Here is a 16,685-nt window from a genome sequence, read left to right as displayed (position 1 = left end):
TCCGACCGGGTGCCGGTGTCTCCCCTGTTCCCTGCGACCGCGGTCGGGAGGCTGAAGCAGGAAAAGCCAACACTAGGATCAGCAGTGATTCGTGGAGAGACCTTCGTCTGGTCAGCTAACATTACTGCCAAGCAGGTGAAATATAGAGTGATATTGTGGTTTTAGCTGACGTGTGTCGCCTCACTGTTTTGAGCGATGCTCGTTCATGTCTATTTAGAGCGAGCGAGCAAGCGCGAGCCCGACGTTGACTTTCGTTGACGCAACGGCCACAGGTGTCGCTGTTAACAAGCATTTCTGAAAGTTACAAACAGTCCCTTTAAGGGTATGACTGAAAACACCATAACAAGGAAACTGACTGTAAATTCCAAATAAATGGTGAAAAAAAAAAAAAAAAATGGTGCGTTTTCCCCTTGAAAAAAATCAGCAACAAGTAAGTAGAGGTGAGCTGGTGAGCTACAGGCAAGGTGCAACAGCCTTCACCTTCAGCATCATCCCCCTACACACACACACACACACGCACAGGTTGAAGGATGGATCGGAGAGGAAGAGGAGGAGGAGGAGGAGGAGGAGGAGGCATCCAGTCGCATCCAGAGGTCCACAGAGGAGAGAAGAAGATGCTCTGCGCGGCAGATCACATATCTATGTTCTAATGATGAAACATGACGACTTCACACCGACTACCGGCCAGATGCCTCGCACATATTATTAGCGGTTTCCCTCCGTTTCCGTTGCAGTATGACCTGTCCGGTGCTACGTGCGTCTCGGTGCCCATCAGGAGCAGCGCACCGTGTTGCGTCCGTGTGTCAACTCAGAAGAAGAAATGCCATCTCACCTCCTCACTGATGATCTCTCCTCTCCTCCTCGTGTTAGATCTTTATTCCTCAGCAGGTCTGAACGCGTCTCTGATTGAATGGCTGTCATGACTTGTGCCCTCAGGAGCGTGAAGCTGCCAATGCAGGAGGAAAATGTGGTGTTTATGCGTCCTTTCAAAAGCTCTCAGTGATTAATTAGACTGAGGATCTCTGTGAAAATCTGCTGATTAAACAATGGGAAGACCTTCAGATCATCGACATAAAGGGTAAGAGGATTTTTTTTTAATTTTACAGGAATGCAACACATCAGTGCAGTAAGCATTCGTTTAAGTGTGACATAAGCAAAGATCATAATTAAACATAGGCTACTGTTTGTAATATACTCAGGATCATAGATTTCCCCACATCCCCTCTCTTCATTTGCACTCTTGAATGGATTGCATGCTGGAATGAAAGGGCTGATTTGATTGCAACTAAATACTGAAATGCCATTCACTAATAGTGGCCTAGCAGCTGCAGGGCCATTGCACACATTTCACTCCACAAAAACAAGATCAAATAAATAGCAATTCTGAACAAACATGTTCAACTAGCAGCATTGATTACCTCTTTTTTTTCCAAATGGTGGTGCATCTCATTTATACTGTGTGATAATGCAACAAGATAGTCAAATTCCCCATTAATGGTCCCACCAACTGTTGTATTATTATTGTTTATTTCAATGTTTTTGTCCACCAGAGTTACAGTGGTGTAGTGTATGCTTGTCTTATGTGTTGCTTTACATGGAATTTGAGCAAAACAAGCAAAAACATACATAAAAATATAGCCTATTAGAATGATTTTGATTCTGTTGAGAATATTGTACATTGTTAGTTTCAATGTAAAGTATTCTCAGCAGTCCTTCCTTCACACATGTGGGACAAGCTTCTGGTGTCACCAACATAAACTACTGCTATACTGTAAGAGACAACTTTAACACCCACCTGCATAGTGCCCGGTGTATTCTGCTTTTCGTAGGGCTGACCCGAATGCTTCGAAGCTTCCACCAATCACCAATGAACCTCCAAATCAGTATTCGAATGCTTCGTTTTTTTGTTTTGTTTTTATATAAGTATATAAGTATGTAATAGTGATGTATAAATCCCCAAATAGCCCATGAAATGAGGAATAATCCAACATTATTCATATGCAACATTCATTATTATTAGTTATTCTCAGATGGAAATCGTTGGTTGTGTTTACGGTAGTGTGGTAGCGGCGCTGTCCCGGGCAGAAGAACATGTCAGCTTGCTGCTTGGAATACCTTCAAATAAGCTTCGAAGCCCAAAAAATGGTTTTCGGGACAGCCCTAACTTTTAGGTTATCAAATATTTATCATGATATGCATTTATCATCTCATTGATGGATTACACAATGATCATTAGGTGTCCAGTGATGGAACAAGAGCAGTGTAATGAGTATCAGACTTTCTTTCATGGTGTGTATCTAAAGCTGTCATGTGTTGTCATTTTACAGACAAAGTCGTTTCCTGGCTGTGAATTTATTGAAACATTGCCATGGGGAAGAGTTTGGACTGAAACACGGAGAGATCTGATACCACAGTTGGAAGAGAGAGAGCCTTGAGGTGAAGACATGGTCATCACTGATAGAAACACCGGCACCCCTGTACCTAAAAAGGAGTCCCAGAAGAAGACGAGGAGGACGTCTCGCCCTCATGGCCTGCCCTCTCCGGCGCTCTGCTGTGCCTGTGGCCTATGCATCATGCTGGCTGGACTCAACATCACCCTGGTGGGAGCATTCGCCTTCAGCACGCTGGTGCCTTCAGCCAACCCCCCGATCATCATCGGACCCATCCTGCTGCTGGTGGCCTTCTCCTTTTTCGGGGCCTGTTGCGTGTGCAGCCGCCTCCCCCCTCCGCACAGCTCACGGAGGTCAAAGGTGGGCGGCAGGGGTGCGGGGCTGATGGGACATGGCGGGCTGGCCGGCGGGGCGGCGTTTGAAATAGAGACCAGCGAGCACACGCTGCAGGATACTACAGCTGTGCAGCTCAGCCCCACGTCCTCCCGCGGGTCATCCCAGGTGTCCAGCCCAGAAAAGGAGGCTCCCGACGCGGCCCTACCAGGACCCTGCAAGCTCTTCACCATGGAGACCAACGGCCCTTCTTCTGTTTCCGCCACCGCCGTCTACTCAGCCTCCATGGCAGCAGAAGGCGAGGTGAGGCTCAACCTGCCACGTGAAGAAGTGGTCGCCTAGCAGAGCAGAAACTCTTCCAAGGCCGGAGTGCTGCCAGTGTACATATCCTTCTGGGTCGAAGGGCTTGCTGAGTGTGATTGTGTCCTATAGTTTACGTAGTGCCATATCTCTGGTTGTGTGCTTTTGATTTTCTTGCTGTGCAGCCAACTGGTAATTAGCATGCAAAGTTAATGAAACATCCAAGTGATTGTGGATCATACTTTTTGGAATTCAAATTCCTACCTCTCTTGTGCTGTTTTTTCTTCCTACAGGTCTTTGTTTTTTTTAACGTGGGGCATTATGAACAGTTTCCATGTAGAAATCAAATATCTTTCACTGCTACTCACCTGTCAGCAGTGATTTCAGAGAGATGGAGTGAAAAAACACGATTGTTGATTTGTTCTGAAAACGTCAAGATTAGATGTTAAAGGTCAACTGTGAACTGTACCGATGCGTTTGTTGTGACATTTGGCATTTTGTGTGCCGTTCTCAGAGCTGGACTTGTTTTGGGGACATGCGATATTATAGGTCACAGGAGTCCCAAAGCAATATGCTCTCACCTGAGATTAAATTCTCTGCATTTTTACTTATTTCACAAGTAAGATTACTACTTGTCTACAGCCAATACATTTATAATGAATAACGGTGCATACAGAACATTGTATTACAGTATATTTGAGGGCTGCAACTAATGATTATTTTCATTGTCGATTATTTTCTCAATTAATTGATTAGTTGTTTGGCCTATAAAATGTCAGAAAACGTGTTTCCCAAAGCCCAAGATGACGTCCTCAAATGTCTTGTTTTGTCCACAACTCAAAGATATTCAGTTTTCTGTCATAGAGGAGTAAAGAAACCAGAAAATATTCACATTTAAGAAGCTGGAATTGGAGAATTTTTGTCTTAAAAAATGATTCAAACATATTATCAAAATTGTTTTAGATTAAATTAATAGTTGACAACTAATCCATTAATCGTTGCAGCTCTAGTATATTTACATGTATTTGTGTACAATGTTGGATCGTGGAAACATCAACACATCACCTCAGTGTTTTCATTGAAGGTCACAACTCTCAGTTTTAAGGGCACGTTGATCATGACTTCATATACGGTGTAATGCAGTTTAGGTTACGATCCAAGTGGAATAGGGCTTTCCTCACTGTAAGGCATAAACATGATGATTTTGTCATCATGGCTTTACAGTGGGACGCCACACAGGAATGTTTTACAAATGTGAATTTCGCAGTGTTGAATTCTTATTTTTAATGACAAACTTTGACTTCATATTCAGCAGAAGTTAACCTTGTATACACAGTATAGGCGAGCCAAGAAGTCTGACGGAGTTTAGATATTCAGATTGCATAATCTGTTCCCCATCACTGTGATGTCTTCTTATGAACTCGACTGGTCAAAGGAGACATTCAAACCCTGATTTCCTTTGAAAGGAAAGTTGCCTTAGACTGATATATCAGGATCAAACTAATGAGGGCTATAACTAAAGTGCACAATAGCGTTTCTCTTCAGAAAGCCTTTGTTTGGCTCTGGATTTCTATTCCATATTATTAGGAAAGCCTCAAGAAGTTTTTGTTTTTTCGCGGGTATAACAGATGCATGCAAATGGCTTATATGTTCCACCTCAGCAGAAATGTATACGGAGCAGCAGGAGAGAGAACGCCTGCATACAGATACACAGTAGTCCCTTATACAGTGTTACCCTTCATTATTTGTGACACAGCTCCTCAAAAGGACCAGTTGCTCTCGTGCTGAGCTTATTTTTGCATGTTCAGAGAGCTGACTCATGGAAATGCAAACACCCTGTTGTGAACTATCGGTGTTATCTGTGTACTTTGTGTAGCACTTCTACAAAAATCTGGAAAATGTATGGATAAAATATTTTTCTGTGAAGATCATAATTTGTTTATTTAAAAAAAAAAAAAAAAGTAACCAAATGTGAATCCTTCAAAATATATCAATAAAAAAAAGGCTCTCTTTCATTAGAACATGAGGTTGCTCATTGTGTATGTGTGGCATGACACCGCGTTCTTGTGTGTCTTCATGAAGTGAAATGAATAAAAATGGATTTGCTCAAATTTCAAGTTAAGCTGCGATCTTGTAGGATAACATCTTTACAAGCATTATATATTCCAAGAGGGAGCCTATAAAGATTCTTTAACAGCAGTTTTAGGGGAAAAAAACAAGACATAAAGCATAACTGATCCCCCAGATGTGTCAGAAAGAAGGTGCAAAACAGCTGGTGACTTCATGCTTCAGTTTATCTCAGCCTCCTGTTCACCTGAACCAAGGCTCCTTCCAGTGTCACATCTTGTTATCGATTAATCTGCCAATTATTCTCTTGAATAATAGATTTTTTTTTTTGGTCAAACAGTCCAAAAGCCAAATATATTCAATTTACAGTCATTTAAAACAGGGAAATGCTGCAAATATTCCCATGTGAGAACCTGGACGTGTTTGCATTTTTGCTTGACAAATAATTTTAATTGTTTGTCAAAATTGTTGCTGATTCATTTTCTGTCAATCGACTGATCAACTTATTGTTTCAGCTTTAGTCACATTGCCTCTGTTGTGATTATCTAAGTCTGGCTTGTTGAAAATGTATTCTTCTTAAGAAGCGACAAGAAATGCTCCTCATTCCCTAATGGTGATATTGCCTTTGAAATTTAGTGGGGCCGTCTGTCGATTAAAATATTTAATTGCGATTAATCGCAAATTAATCGCACATTTTTTATCTGTTCAAAATGTACCTTAAAGAGTGATCAAGTATTTAATGCTCTTATCAACATTGGAGTGGGCAAATATGCTGCTTTATGCAAATGTATGTATATATTTATTATTGGAAATCAATTAACGACACAAAAAGACAAATATTGTCCAGAAACCCTCACAGGTACTGCATTTAGCATAAAAAATATGCTCAAATCATAACATGGCAAACTGCAGCCCAACAGGCAACAACAGCTGTCAGTGTGTCAGTGTGCTGACTTGACTATGACTTGCCCCAAACTGCATGTGATTATCATAAAGTGGGCATGTCTGCAAAGGGGAGACTCGTGGGTACCCTTAGAACCCATTTTCATACACATATCTTGAGGTCAGAGGTCAAGGGACCCCTTTGAAAATGGCCATGACAGTTTTTCCTCGCCAAAATTTAGCCTAGATTTTGAGCGTTATTTAGCCTTCAGTATGACATGATAGGGACCAATGGATTTCTTAGGTTTTTCTAGTTTCATATGATGACAGTATCTTCCCTCCCATCTTTAAAACTGAGCCCGCTACAACCTCCGAAAGATCGATTGTGTTGATGAGTTAAAGAAATTAGTGGTGTTAAAACGATTTTGCGTTAACGCGTTATTATCGCGTTAACTTTGACAGCCTTAAAGTTTAGATTTTATCTTAAACAAGGATGAAAATAATATTTCCATTGTAATCTCCATGGTAATATAGTTTAGTTTACTTAAAACTGATTCATATCTCATAGCTTCTTACCTTTCAAAAGAGACCATATATATGCATATAAGCCTTCTGGTTGAGGAGCTATCCCTGATTCATTCTGGGTAGTTATTCTAGGCGTGTTTTTCTGAGGGAAAGAGCTAAGGAACAACAGGTTGACACATCAAGATGCCTTTGAGTTAAGAACTCAATATGAGCTCCATCTGGCCCTTCTACAAGTGTGTATGTGTTTAACGTTTTTACCACTGGAGGGCACCAGAGCCTCATCCATGAGATTCAGTGAAGTTATATAAAATGTGGCTGTCATTTCACATCGAGCCAATAGATGTCAGTAGGTCATAACGAACTTCTGTTGAGGCAGTCTGGAGAACAAATGCTGTAGCAGATTATATTTACTGGTGACATTGTAAACTGCATATTGATTATTGGTATGCAAAATCATTACATATTGTGTTGCAAAGCATTGTGTTGCAAGATAAACCTGCCTAAAGTGTCGTAGTAGTTTTACATCATGCCTCTAGAAGATTTCTTATCACTGTGTGAGACCATGACAGTCGGTTGTGTTTGGCAATCTCAGCTGATAGCGCTAATGACACAGTGTAATCAGAGTATCATTTGGAGTATGTCCCCGATGCTGATAAAGCTCCCCTTGTGCTCATGAAGATGATGACGGCACAGATCTGGGGTGGCCTACTTTCGGAGGCAGATGACAAAACAGAATCGGGATCTTTTTTTTTTTTATAGCTCCAAAAACCGCTGATTTCAATTTCACTGTTGAGTTTTTGATGAAAGTTTAGCAGTGTGAGTTTTACATCCACTGAGTCTTGGTTGGCAGTACAAACAGACTAAAGGCTATAAGGATTTAGAGATGTATAAGGGGATGTTTTGATGGTTTTATAATAGATACAACAAGATTGTGTCTGACCCATTTCTCTGTTCTGCTCCTAATGATGCCTGATGTACAGTGCTGACTTGACTATGACTTGCCCCAAACTGCATGTGATGATCATAAAGTGGGCATGTCTGTAAAGGGGAGACTCGTGGGTACCCATAGAACCCATTTTCATTCACATATCTTGAGGTCAGAGGTCAACGGACCCCTTTGAAAATGGCCATGACAGTCTTTCTTTGCCATATTTTAGCGTAGGTTTGGAGCGTTATTTAGCCTCCTTCACGACAAGCTGAGCCTGCATTGAATGAATTAAAATGAATTTGCGTTAACGCGTTATCGTGTTAACTTTGACAGCCCTAATCTTTACATACAGTAACGATGAGGTGAGAAACTGTAAGTAAAATTGTCAGCGCTCACCATTTGAGGCTGTCATACATCGGCAGCACATAATGGTGTTTTCTGTGATTAAGCACCAGAAGAGTTACACATAAAAACTCCTGAACCTCCTCCCTCCCCACCTCTCAACTACTTCCAGGTTTATGTTGCGTTACAGCTGTGAAACACGCTTCCTGCCTGTTGGCCTTCACCGAAGAGGCTCATAAAACATATTAAATGTTTAGCCAGCTGGCGGCTGGGAGATTTATTGCCTTCTGGAGGTGCACGGGTTTGCAGGTAAGATGCAGCCTGAGGAGAATATCCCCATCTTTATGCTCTTGGCGAGCAAAGGTCAGGGAGACCTTTGGGTCACGATGTACTGATGCAGTTAAGCTTACTTGTCACAAAAACGGGACCAAATGCGAGTCAGCGTTTGCCCTTTGAACCTCCATGTCTCCCTTGGGTCATCAGACTTCTTTTGAAATCCATTTTATTGGCGCTTTAAATGGAAAAAGCTACTAAAAGTAGGCTCCATACACTGGGAAACTGTCACTTTCCCTCGGCCTTTCCATGCCTTTTAACAGGTTTACACTTATTCAGTACAAGAAAGCAGATTATTACTAAAATGAAGTTATAGTTCTTCGATAACTTGTTCAGCGTGAGTGTTTCATGCCAAATTATTGGTAAGGATAAACGTTTTCAGCAGACACTTGACCTGGATATCTCTTTTATCACAGCAGCAGCAGCTGCCAACTGTACCCTGTGACTGCAAAATATTTGCTTTACAATAACAACAGAACACTGTGTTTGATTTCCGTCAGAATATCGAAGAGAATTGCAAAGGGGTCACAGACATGCTGTAAACAAGCAGTAGTAAATGTTGACACTGCCACTGTTTGTCTCTTGAATCCATATTGATGAATTGCATGAACTTCTCCGGTATCAGCAGGTTCCTCTCTGTGTTACAAAACCACTGACGGGCTGCTGCTGCGTCAAATATCATCAGTGCACAGTCTCTCTTTTTGTTGACATCTTTGAGCAGATTGTAACGTTGCTCTTGTTCACACAGATATCAAGCTGCAGCGATGACTGACACTGATGTTCGTGATGCTAAAATAAACAACTGAAAAAGGCCTGGAGATGAGAGGCAAAAATGCTAACATCAGAAGTCTTCTTGACGAGATGCTGCTGCGAAACGCTGCTGCAGCCACACACCCCTGCATCCGCAAGCATCCGCTCTAAACCGGAGCGTGGCGGATCTCGACGGACTGTTCATGTGCTCCTGTGTGGAGGGATGTGCTTGTGTGTGTGAGAACAATCTCAGTTGAATGAGTCGGCAGGCAGAGGAGGGGGATGGAGGGTGTAATCAAGCTGAAAAGATTAGGGGAAGACGAGCTGCTGAGGATCTATGGGAGCAGACACTGGTTATATAACCCTAACCCAGTTCACTCCGCTTCCAAAGGCGGACTGGGAGGGAGGAGATATGGGGGGATTTACTGAACTGGGGTGAATCCTTGTGTTTAGACCAAAATGAACGCGGCCATTGGTTATCTACACGGTTCAGATGACAATGGCTGTCAAATTCTTATTCAAACTCCAGGTCAACAAGGAGGCTGTTTTGTCAGAATAACAGCATTGACCTTATTTAGTGCATGAGAAAAATGCTGATTTTGTTGTCATTGACTTAGTATCCACCTTTGGTTATTGCTTCATCGCACTGGTGGCTGCAACAACATATTTCTGGCCGTCCCTGCAACCCTGCAAGTGTTTACTCAAGATTGGTCTCCGAGTACCTTTGAACACGTGATTGATCACAGAACATATGAGACAAACTTCGCTCTAAGTGTTGACGAGTGTTTTTGGTCCTCCATGTGCCGTGCATGGGTCGGGCCTCGTGACTGCCGGGTTTGTTGGTCGCGATGACAGGAGCCGTTTGAGGGCGACATGGAGAAGAAAGCTCCTCACAGATCGGGGAGTAAAGATACAGCTGATTTTGATAGAAACCAACGAGGGTCCTAATAGTAATGCAGTGCTCTGCATACCAATGACTGCTGACAATGGGTCCCTCGCCATTCTTAACTCCTCCATTCACCCCTCAGTAAATGGCAGTTTGTTCAAGTGGCCGGGGCTGTTGCATAACCTCGCTTTTCACAAGTCTATAAGACGGCCCTGGGAGAAGGAAACATAACACACGCAGAGAGAGGATCCCAGTCCAGTTCCGGGAAAATATAAAAGCAGAGGAAAACATGTAACAGTGTGACCACCAGGACATGGCTCGATGTGAGCAGCGTTAAAGCAGGGGGGGCGGCCAAATCAATCACTCTCTCCTATATATCAGCCATTAACAAAGCCGATCAATGTTGCTTCAGTAATGCTCTGCTGCCATGCACACTGTGTGGGCCGGTTTCTCTTCACCATGACTGGGTGTCTTACTTTGACCTGTTCTGTGGGACTATTGTCCTTTTTGCATGTGACACCACTGTTTGACCAAGCAAATCGATAAAGACAGACTGAAAATAGAACGGTGGACTGCTAATATTTGGACAAAATGTTCAACTAGTGAGTCAAAATAATTATTTGTGTTGAGGGAGGCTGTGTAGTAAACATACCTGAGGGGGAGTTGCGCATGATTTCATTGTGAATAGTGTATCCGATAGCGTGTGCAATAATGTTTTGATGAGACGGCTGCACGCTATGGTGACAGAACAAAATGAGTCAAGTGAATACTGTACTGGGATGTCCTGGGGTGCGAAGGCGTTGGTAAACAACATGTGGTACCGACGGGTTCCAGCAGAGGCCTCCATTTTTCAAAGAAATACAGGGGCAATGATTGAAAAACACTTCCCCACTGGCAGACTGCTTCAGACCGGTTTGTGTGCTCCACATTTAAGGGAGGTTGTCACACTCGGAAACTCAACATTGGACTGTCAGCTCTTTCTGTGCCACACTGTGATCTGGATACAGTTTATCATTTAAAAAGTGAAGCACCTCTGATTGTTTTATGTGCAGCAGTTGCATAAAGGGAACTCCCGTGATGTGTTTTTTGCAGTAACGGCAATCTTGTGTCATTACGATGCCGTGCAAATAGCTACTTATTGTGCCTTCGTCCCTGCAGGCTGTTACGTCTCCTTTGGCGGTTTTGTAATGCTATGATCATAGCCTGCCATGTGGGTCATCTCACTGGAGAAAGGATGATGGGTAGTTCTGCACCTGTAGTGTACCACTTAAATATATATTGCTTGGAATAATAATGATATGATCAGTAAGAGGAGACGGCTGAGGAATGACCCCTGATCAAATTAAAGGCCTCATCTCAGGATCCCTACGAGCCATGTGTTGCGTATCAGGTATTCACCTTTAAATAAATAATGAGCGATCTAAGGAGCATATGAATACTCGCCCCACGACACACTATCAAAGGCCACCAAAGTGGCTGAAAGTCCTTTTCCGGTTGGAAGAAAAGGTCTGATTTAGTGGATTTACTGGTGGCCACCTGTAGAAGAGAGGAAGCCCTCCTTGCTGTGCCGTCCCACAGGCCGGTCTCATAGCAGAGAATCGGTTTGCCATGGCAGCAGCGATCGGAGCACGGGGCACTGTGGGGGTGGCCGGTCGGTGTCAGCACTCATTACCATCCACCGCCTTAGTGGACGTCTCTTCCAGGAGTCCTTTAGAGCGAAATAAAAGAGAGATGCTTTACACTTTAATGACTTTCCCACAGTGGCTCTCCAAAACAACAGCACCCCTTAAATTGCTTTGCCCTGGCTGAGACTGGAGGAGAGTCCCCACTGCTCAACAGAGGAAGGGGAAGACTGAGTCCACTGTCCGTCCACTCGGCAAGGCCAGCCAACAGGAGGAGGGGTGAGGGGGATAATCAGGTCTTTATGTGGCATGGGGCCTACAGGGGACAGCCTTGGTATTGTCCCCACAGCCCCCTCTCTTATCCCGGTTTGATTGTTCCTCTGGATCCGACACATGGTCACGTTGCACACCCCCCACCCCTACAAACCCAAACTAGGGTTTGTACTTCCACCAACAAACCCTGACCCATCATCATCCAGTGGAAGTCCAGTTTAAAGCAAACACATGAGGCAATGTGTTCCCTCACGTGTAATCTGACAACAGCCTTTTTTTCCAGGTACTTGTTCTTGTTTAGATCTTCTGTTGGCAGGTTTATAACAGTGAATATCCAGAGCTGTGATTTAAGTGGCGTACGACGATCACATGGCAGCCGTCTCCTTCCAAAGAATCTGTTTTGTTGGAGTTCCCTGTTGACAGAAGAACAAATGAACGATCACCACAGTGTGACACTGGACATATACACATTTCTACTAAATGGAAGCAGGAAAGAAATGTCAACAGTCGCTCCAAACACACATCCACATGTCAGCTTCACATTATAAATGTTGATTTCAAAGCCACTTACGTAACCACTGAGACGTATGAAGCAGAGCACCAGAGTTTCTTTCTCCGACTTTAATCTCCTGGATTTTGTTTTTATGAAAATAGATTATCTTGTTGCTGCCATAAATAGATGTCTTTTTTAATTATTAAAATATGTTGAGCATGTGGACATATAAAAACATTTAGTCATTCTGCTAAGCAAATCATGACGCCAACGTCTGCTTTATTTAACTGTTAAACTCCTGGTTTGAGACATGATAGTTGATGGAGTTGCACAAGTGGTGAGTCAGCAGTAAAATCCATGTTACTGTCAACACATTGATGTGTTGACATAATTGACACGAGATTCAAGGTTTCATAAGGAAACAATGCTAATTTTAGCCGTGAGTTTAAGTGAATAATTCTCAGTTGTACGTTCTTTCTGCGAGGTGTCAGCAAACACGGCGCTGTTAAAGTGGATTACAGCAGTGATGGCATGTGTAATAAAATATAATCCCCACTGTAGCTGTAAATCCTCACTGAGCCTGCTCTGTGTGTGTGTGTGTGTGTGTGTGTGTGTTATAACCAATCTTGAAGGTATGTATGTTGCATCTGTCTAACCTTTCCGTTGGTGTCATACAATATGACTGTATAGTGATACTGACAACTTACAAATTTAATGTCCCTTCTGCTGTTGCTGCAGTAAGTAGGTCATTTAATCTTGTGATGCTCTTCTGTTATCTAAAAACCTGTGTGATGAACAGGTGACCTGACCTGTTATCTGCCTAATGCATGTTGGGAAATTCCCCCACGCTGCTTTCACCCCAATTAAGAAGGAATAGGACTGAATGACAATATGATGAATTAATGGACTATAGTATATATATACGTGTTTTATTTTCTGTTTATTGTATCGACAGTATGTCGCATATCTGTTACGAAACTTGGCAGGTGTGTAGTTGAGATCCCCCCCACCCCCCACTTTACACCCCAAGATGGTCTCTAGTGTTTTTTATTTTTCTGTTCTTATTAATTGTGGGAAATAATTGAATACCGATACATATATTCAACTATACAATGAACACATACGCTTGTTATGTATGTTTCTGTAGTTTTAGCCACCATGAGGTTGACATTTGTGGTTTTTGAGTGAAATGTCTCGACAACAAAGGGAAGCATTTCCATGAAATTTGGACAATAATGTCCCCGTCCTAATGACGCTTTGTCTCGGCCATCTGCATTTGATACGACACACAAGACACCCTTTTATTGTCGGTATGAGACGCACCGGGCTTTCCATTAACTACAATTTAAACCCATAAAGTGCTGTGGTGATTTAAAGAGTGAAAGAGACACACAGGGCCGGCGGTCGGGGAGGTAGACGGGTCCAACAGCACAGGGTTTTCATTCAGGAAACCGCTGTTTGTGTCCCGTGATTCACGTTACAATCAGCTCTTCGTTCGTGTCCTGTGTTCACAACATTCAGCGTCATTTTCACTTTACAAACGTAGTCATTTTAAGCCCAACCATGTTGTTCTTTTCCTAAACCTAACTGAGTGCTTTTATTGCCTGAACCTAAGCAAGTGTTTTTGTTTAATTCACAACATTAAGCACGTGTTTACTGCAACCGAAAAGTGATGTTGAGGGGTCTTACAAAGCGTCGGTATCTGACGAGTTGGGATGAGAACGTGTTGCCCCATCAGGATGATTTGTAATAACTTTGGTGATCCCTTAACCTTTCCTCTAGCGCCATCATCAAGTCGAAATGTCAATGTGATGTCCAATCGTTTGTTTTATGACCATAGGATACTTACAAAACTGACACCATCTCCATCAGCCTCAGATGTACTTGTGTTTATCGATAATTAGTAAATGTTAGTATGTTAACACGCTAAACTAAGATGGTGAACATGGTAAACATTATACCAGCTGTGCTTCAGTATAACCCTACAGAGCTGCTAGCATGACTGCAACCTCTTGTTATTGATGAATGACAGTCGCAGCTATTCTCACTATTATATGGAACACAATAGAGTGTAAAAGACGAAATGACCTTGAGAGAGTTGATAAGTTCATCTCCGAACAACAGGCTGTGAAATCAAAGCCCTGGACCGACCAGTTATTGTGCTGTTCCCATTCAAATTTGTTTTGAGTAGGCGTTTGCAGCATTTACCCACCTGAAAGTGAATAAAACTCAACTCCTCCTCTCTTCACCGATCTGATTACATGTATTCACCTGTTGGTGTCTGAGCTGAAGAAAGACTGAGAGAAAGAAGGAAAGAAAGAATTGAATGAAACTGGAAACCACACATTAGGACATGTAACTGAGATGGTGAAAGTTCACACAGACAACATTAAATAGCTTATTGTTAAAACACCGGGTCATTAAGAGGTCAAACCAAACACAGTTTTTCTATTCTGGAGGTTTGATCACCGCTATGCACCCATTTCCAAAAAGAAGTTTATTCAAGTGTTCTATTAGTATACTTCTTTTAAACTTAAAATAAGAGAGTATACTTTTTATGTACTTTTCAGATATACGTATATGTAACAAAATTATACTTAAATATACAGTACTTGGCTCCTACTGACAAGTATACAGAAAAGTCGGAGTATATTTGGCTTCTGCTTACTTTTTGATAGAGTAGCTTATTAGCAGGTGTTAGAGTTTCTAAAATTATGTTTTGATATTCATTTATTTTAAATATTCAATTTCAATTTTCCATGTTTTTGCATTCTCCGTTCACCATTTTTTTTTTTTTTTATCTTATCACAAAATATCAAGTCAAATAGTAAAAGTCTCTTTATTTAATGCATAAATCATTGGCTAAGTACTATAAGTTAAAGAAAACTTACAAGTATACTTGCAGTAAATACTAATAAAATAGTTGTTTACTGAGAGTATACTGGGCTACAAGTATATAGCTAGTAAACTAACAGCATACCTATGAGTTCACTTGTATTATAGTTCACCTCATAATAAAGTTGCAGTACAAAATGCAAATTACATGTAAACTAGTTGTGTACTCAAAATGTACTACTCTTAAAGTACACTTAAAAGTATACTTTTATAAACTAAAAAGAGGGCCAATTGAAGTCGTACACTTGAAAGTATTAGTATTAGTATTAAGAATTAGTATACTTACTACATAATACTTAATTTCACTTCATAAAATAAACTATTATATTACTTTTTCGTAGGGAACAGTATGATCTGAGTCCATGAATATGGCCTATATGCATATGCTAAAAGGACTATTGATCATATATAAATATAGCTTTACAACAGCTCTAAAAGTCTGCTGGGGTTACTGGTTCACAGTGGAAATAAAAAAGTCGGGAGACACAAGGATGCAGCTGCTTCCTCAATCTTTTCCCTGACTCATGGCTTTGACACAGCTGACTCATGAAGAACAAAGTCACCTCTCTTGCATCATAGCTCACATACTGCCTACTCAGATGTCTGACACAGTGAAGACACGGTGTTTTTTTCTCCTTTACGTGTTAGTAGATGTCATTACTGTAATTGTGGGCTTATAAAGGGGGAAGAGAGGATTGGTGCAACTGTGAGTCTACAGAAACAGTAAAGGTTGCAAAGAAATTCAAATTTTGAATTTGAATATCAAATGGATGGTCCAGTAGACGAGAGCGGGTGACCTGAGATAAGAAAAGTGAGAGGAAAAAAAAATAGTATACGTTTAACGTGGTTGCATACAGACAGTAAAATTACTCTATAATGAAGTATTTTAAATCATGCAATTAAAAAAAAAACAGTCAGTTATTTTTAAAACTGGCTAATTAATAATTATATGTCACAATGGTGGGTTTGAATGAGCTTTCTTTTCATCAACGCTGTAAAGATGTCTCTCTATCATGTGATTGACAGGTCGCTACCACGGAGTTGTCCGGTCTGGGAGTCGTCCATGTTGTCGTCTTACAACTTTAACCCTTTCACAGTTGTAACATTCTGGCTGACTAAAAATTCAGTGTTAGGTTGTACTTATATATTAGCTCCACCCTCTTCTGTCACTTCTTGTTGCAAAAAGCCGAAATGGCGACGACCAAAGTTGTATGTGTTGCGTTGCAATCTGCAACCTCACCGCTACATGCCGCCAGATCCCACACACTGCACCTTTAAATACAGTTGCACTTAATTTTTACTATAATCACTTTATAGATTCAAACATATATTTTAAAGAATCAATCCTATTTAACCACTAATTGACTGAAGTCAATAATTAGTCCAGTGGCACACTCACAGAAATTAACTTCAATGGCCTCCTCCGCCATTTCTGACAACGTCAACAAACACGTCACAACTCGTGAACTCTGAGCGTTCAGAAACTTTCCACTTAACGAGGTTGTGAATATGACAAGAGGGGGGCGTTCATATGGACTCTTCTCGTGAACACGGTAAACACGACCCCATTTGAAGGCACCAACAAACACAAGCTCACCAGTTTCGTTTGAATGCACCATTAGCTCCGCCTCCTCTCGTGTCACTTCCGGTTGAAATAAAAACCAAG

The 16,685-nt window shown here is 41.7% G+C and overlaps 1 protein-coding gene across 1 annotated transcript; it reads left to right on the top strand.

Annotated features, from left to right (window-relative positions):
• Window positions 1–239: 239 nt before the first annotated feature.
• LOC119499030 (transmembrane protein 275) lies at window positions 240–3,825 on the top strand. Its single transcript, XM_037788217.1, has 2 exons — window positions 240–1,078; window positions 2,328–3,825. The coding sequence occupies exon 2, from the start codon at window positions 2,445–2,447 to the stop codon at window positions 3,063–3,065; it is 621 nt and encodes a 206-aa protein (XP_037644145.1). The 5' UTR covers window positions 240–1,078; window positions 2,328–2,444; the 3' UTR covers window positions 3,066–3,825.
• Window positions 3,826–16,685: the final 12,860 nt, after the last annotated feature.

This window comes from Sebastes umbrosus, chromosome 12 (assembly GCF_015220745.1).
Source record: "Sebastes umbrosus isolate fSebUmb1 chromosome 12, fSebUmb1.pri, whole genome shotgun sequence".
In the NCBI taxonomy this organism is placed as follows: domain Eukaryota; kingdom Metazoa; phylum Chordata; class Actinopteri; order Perciformes; family Sebastidae; genus Sebastes; species Sebastes umbrosus.
The sequence above is the reverse complement of the archived record's forward strand: the minus strand, read 5'-3'. Positions and strand labels throughout refer to the sequence as shown.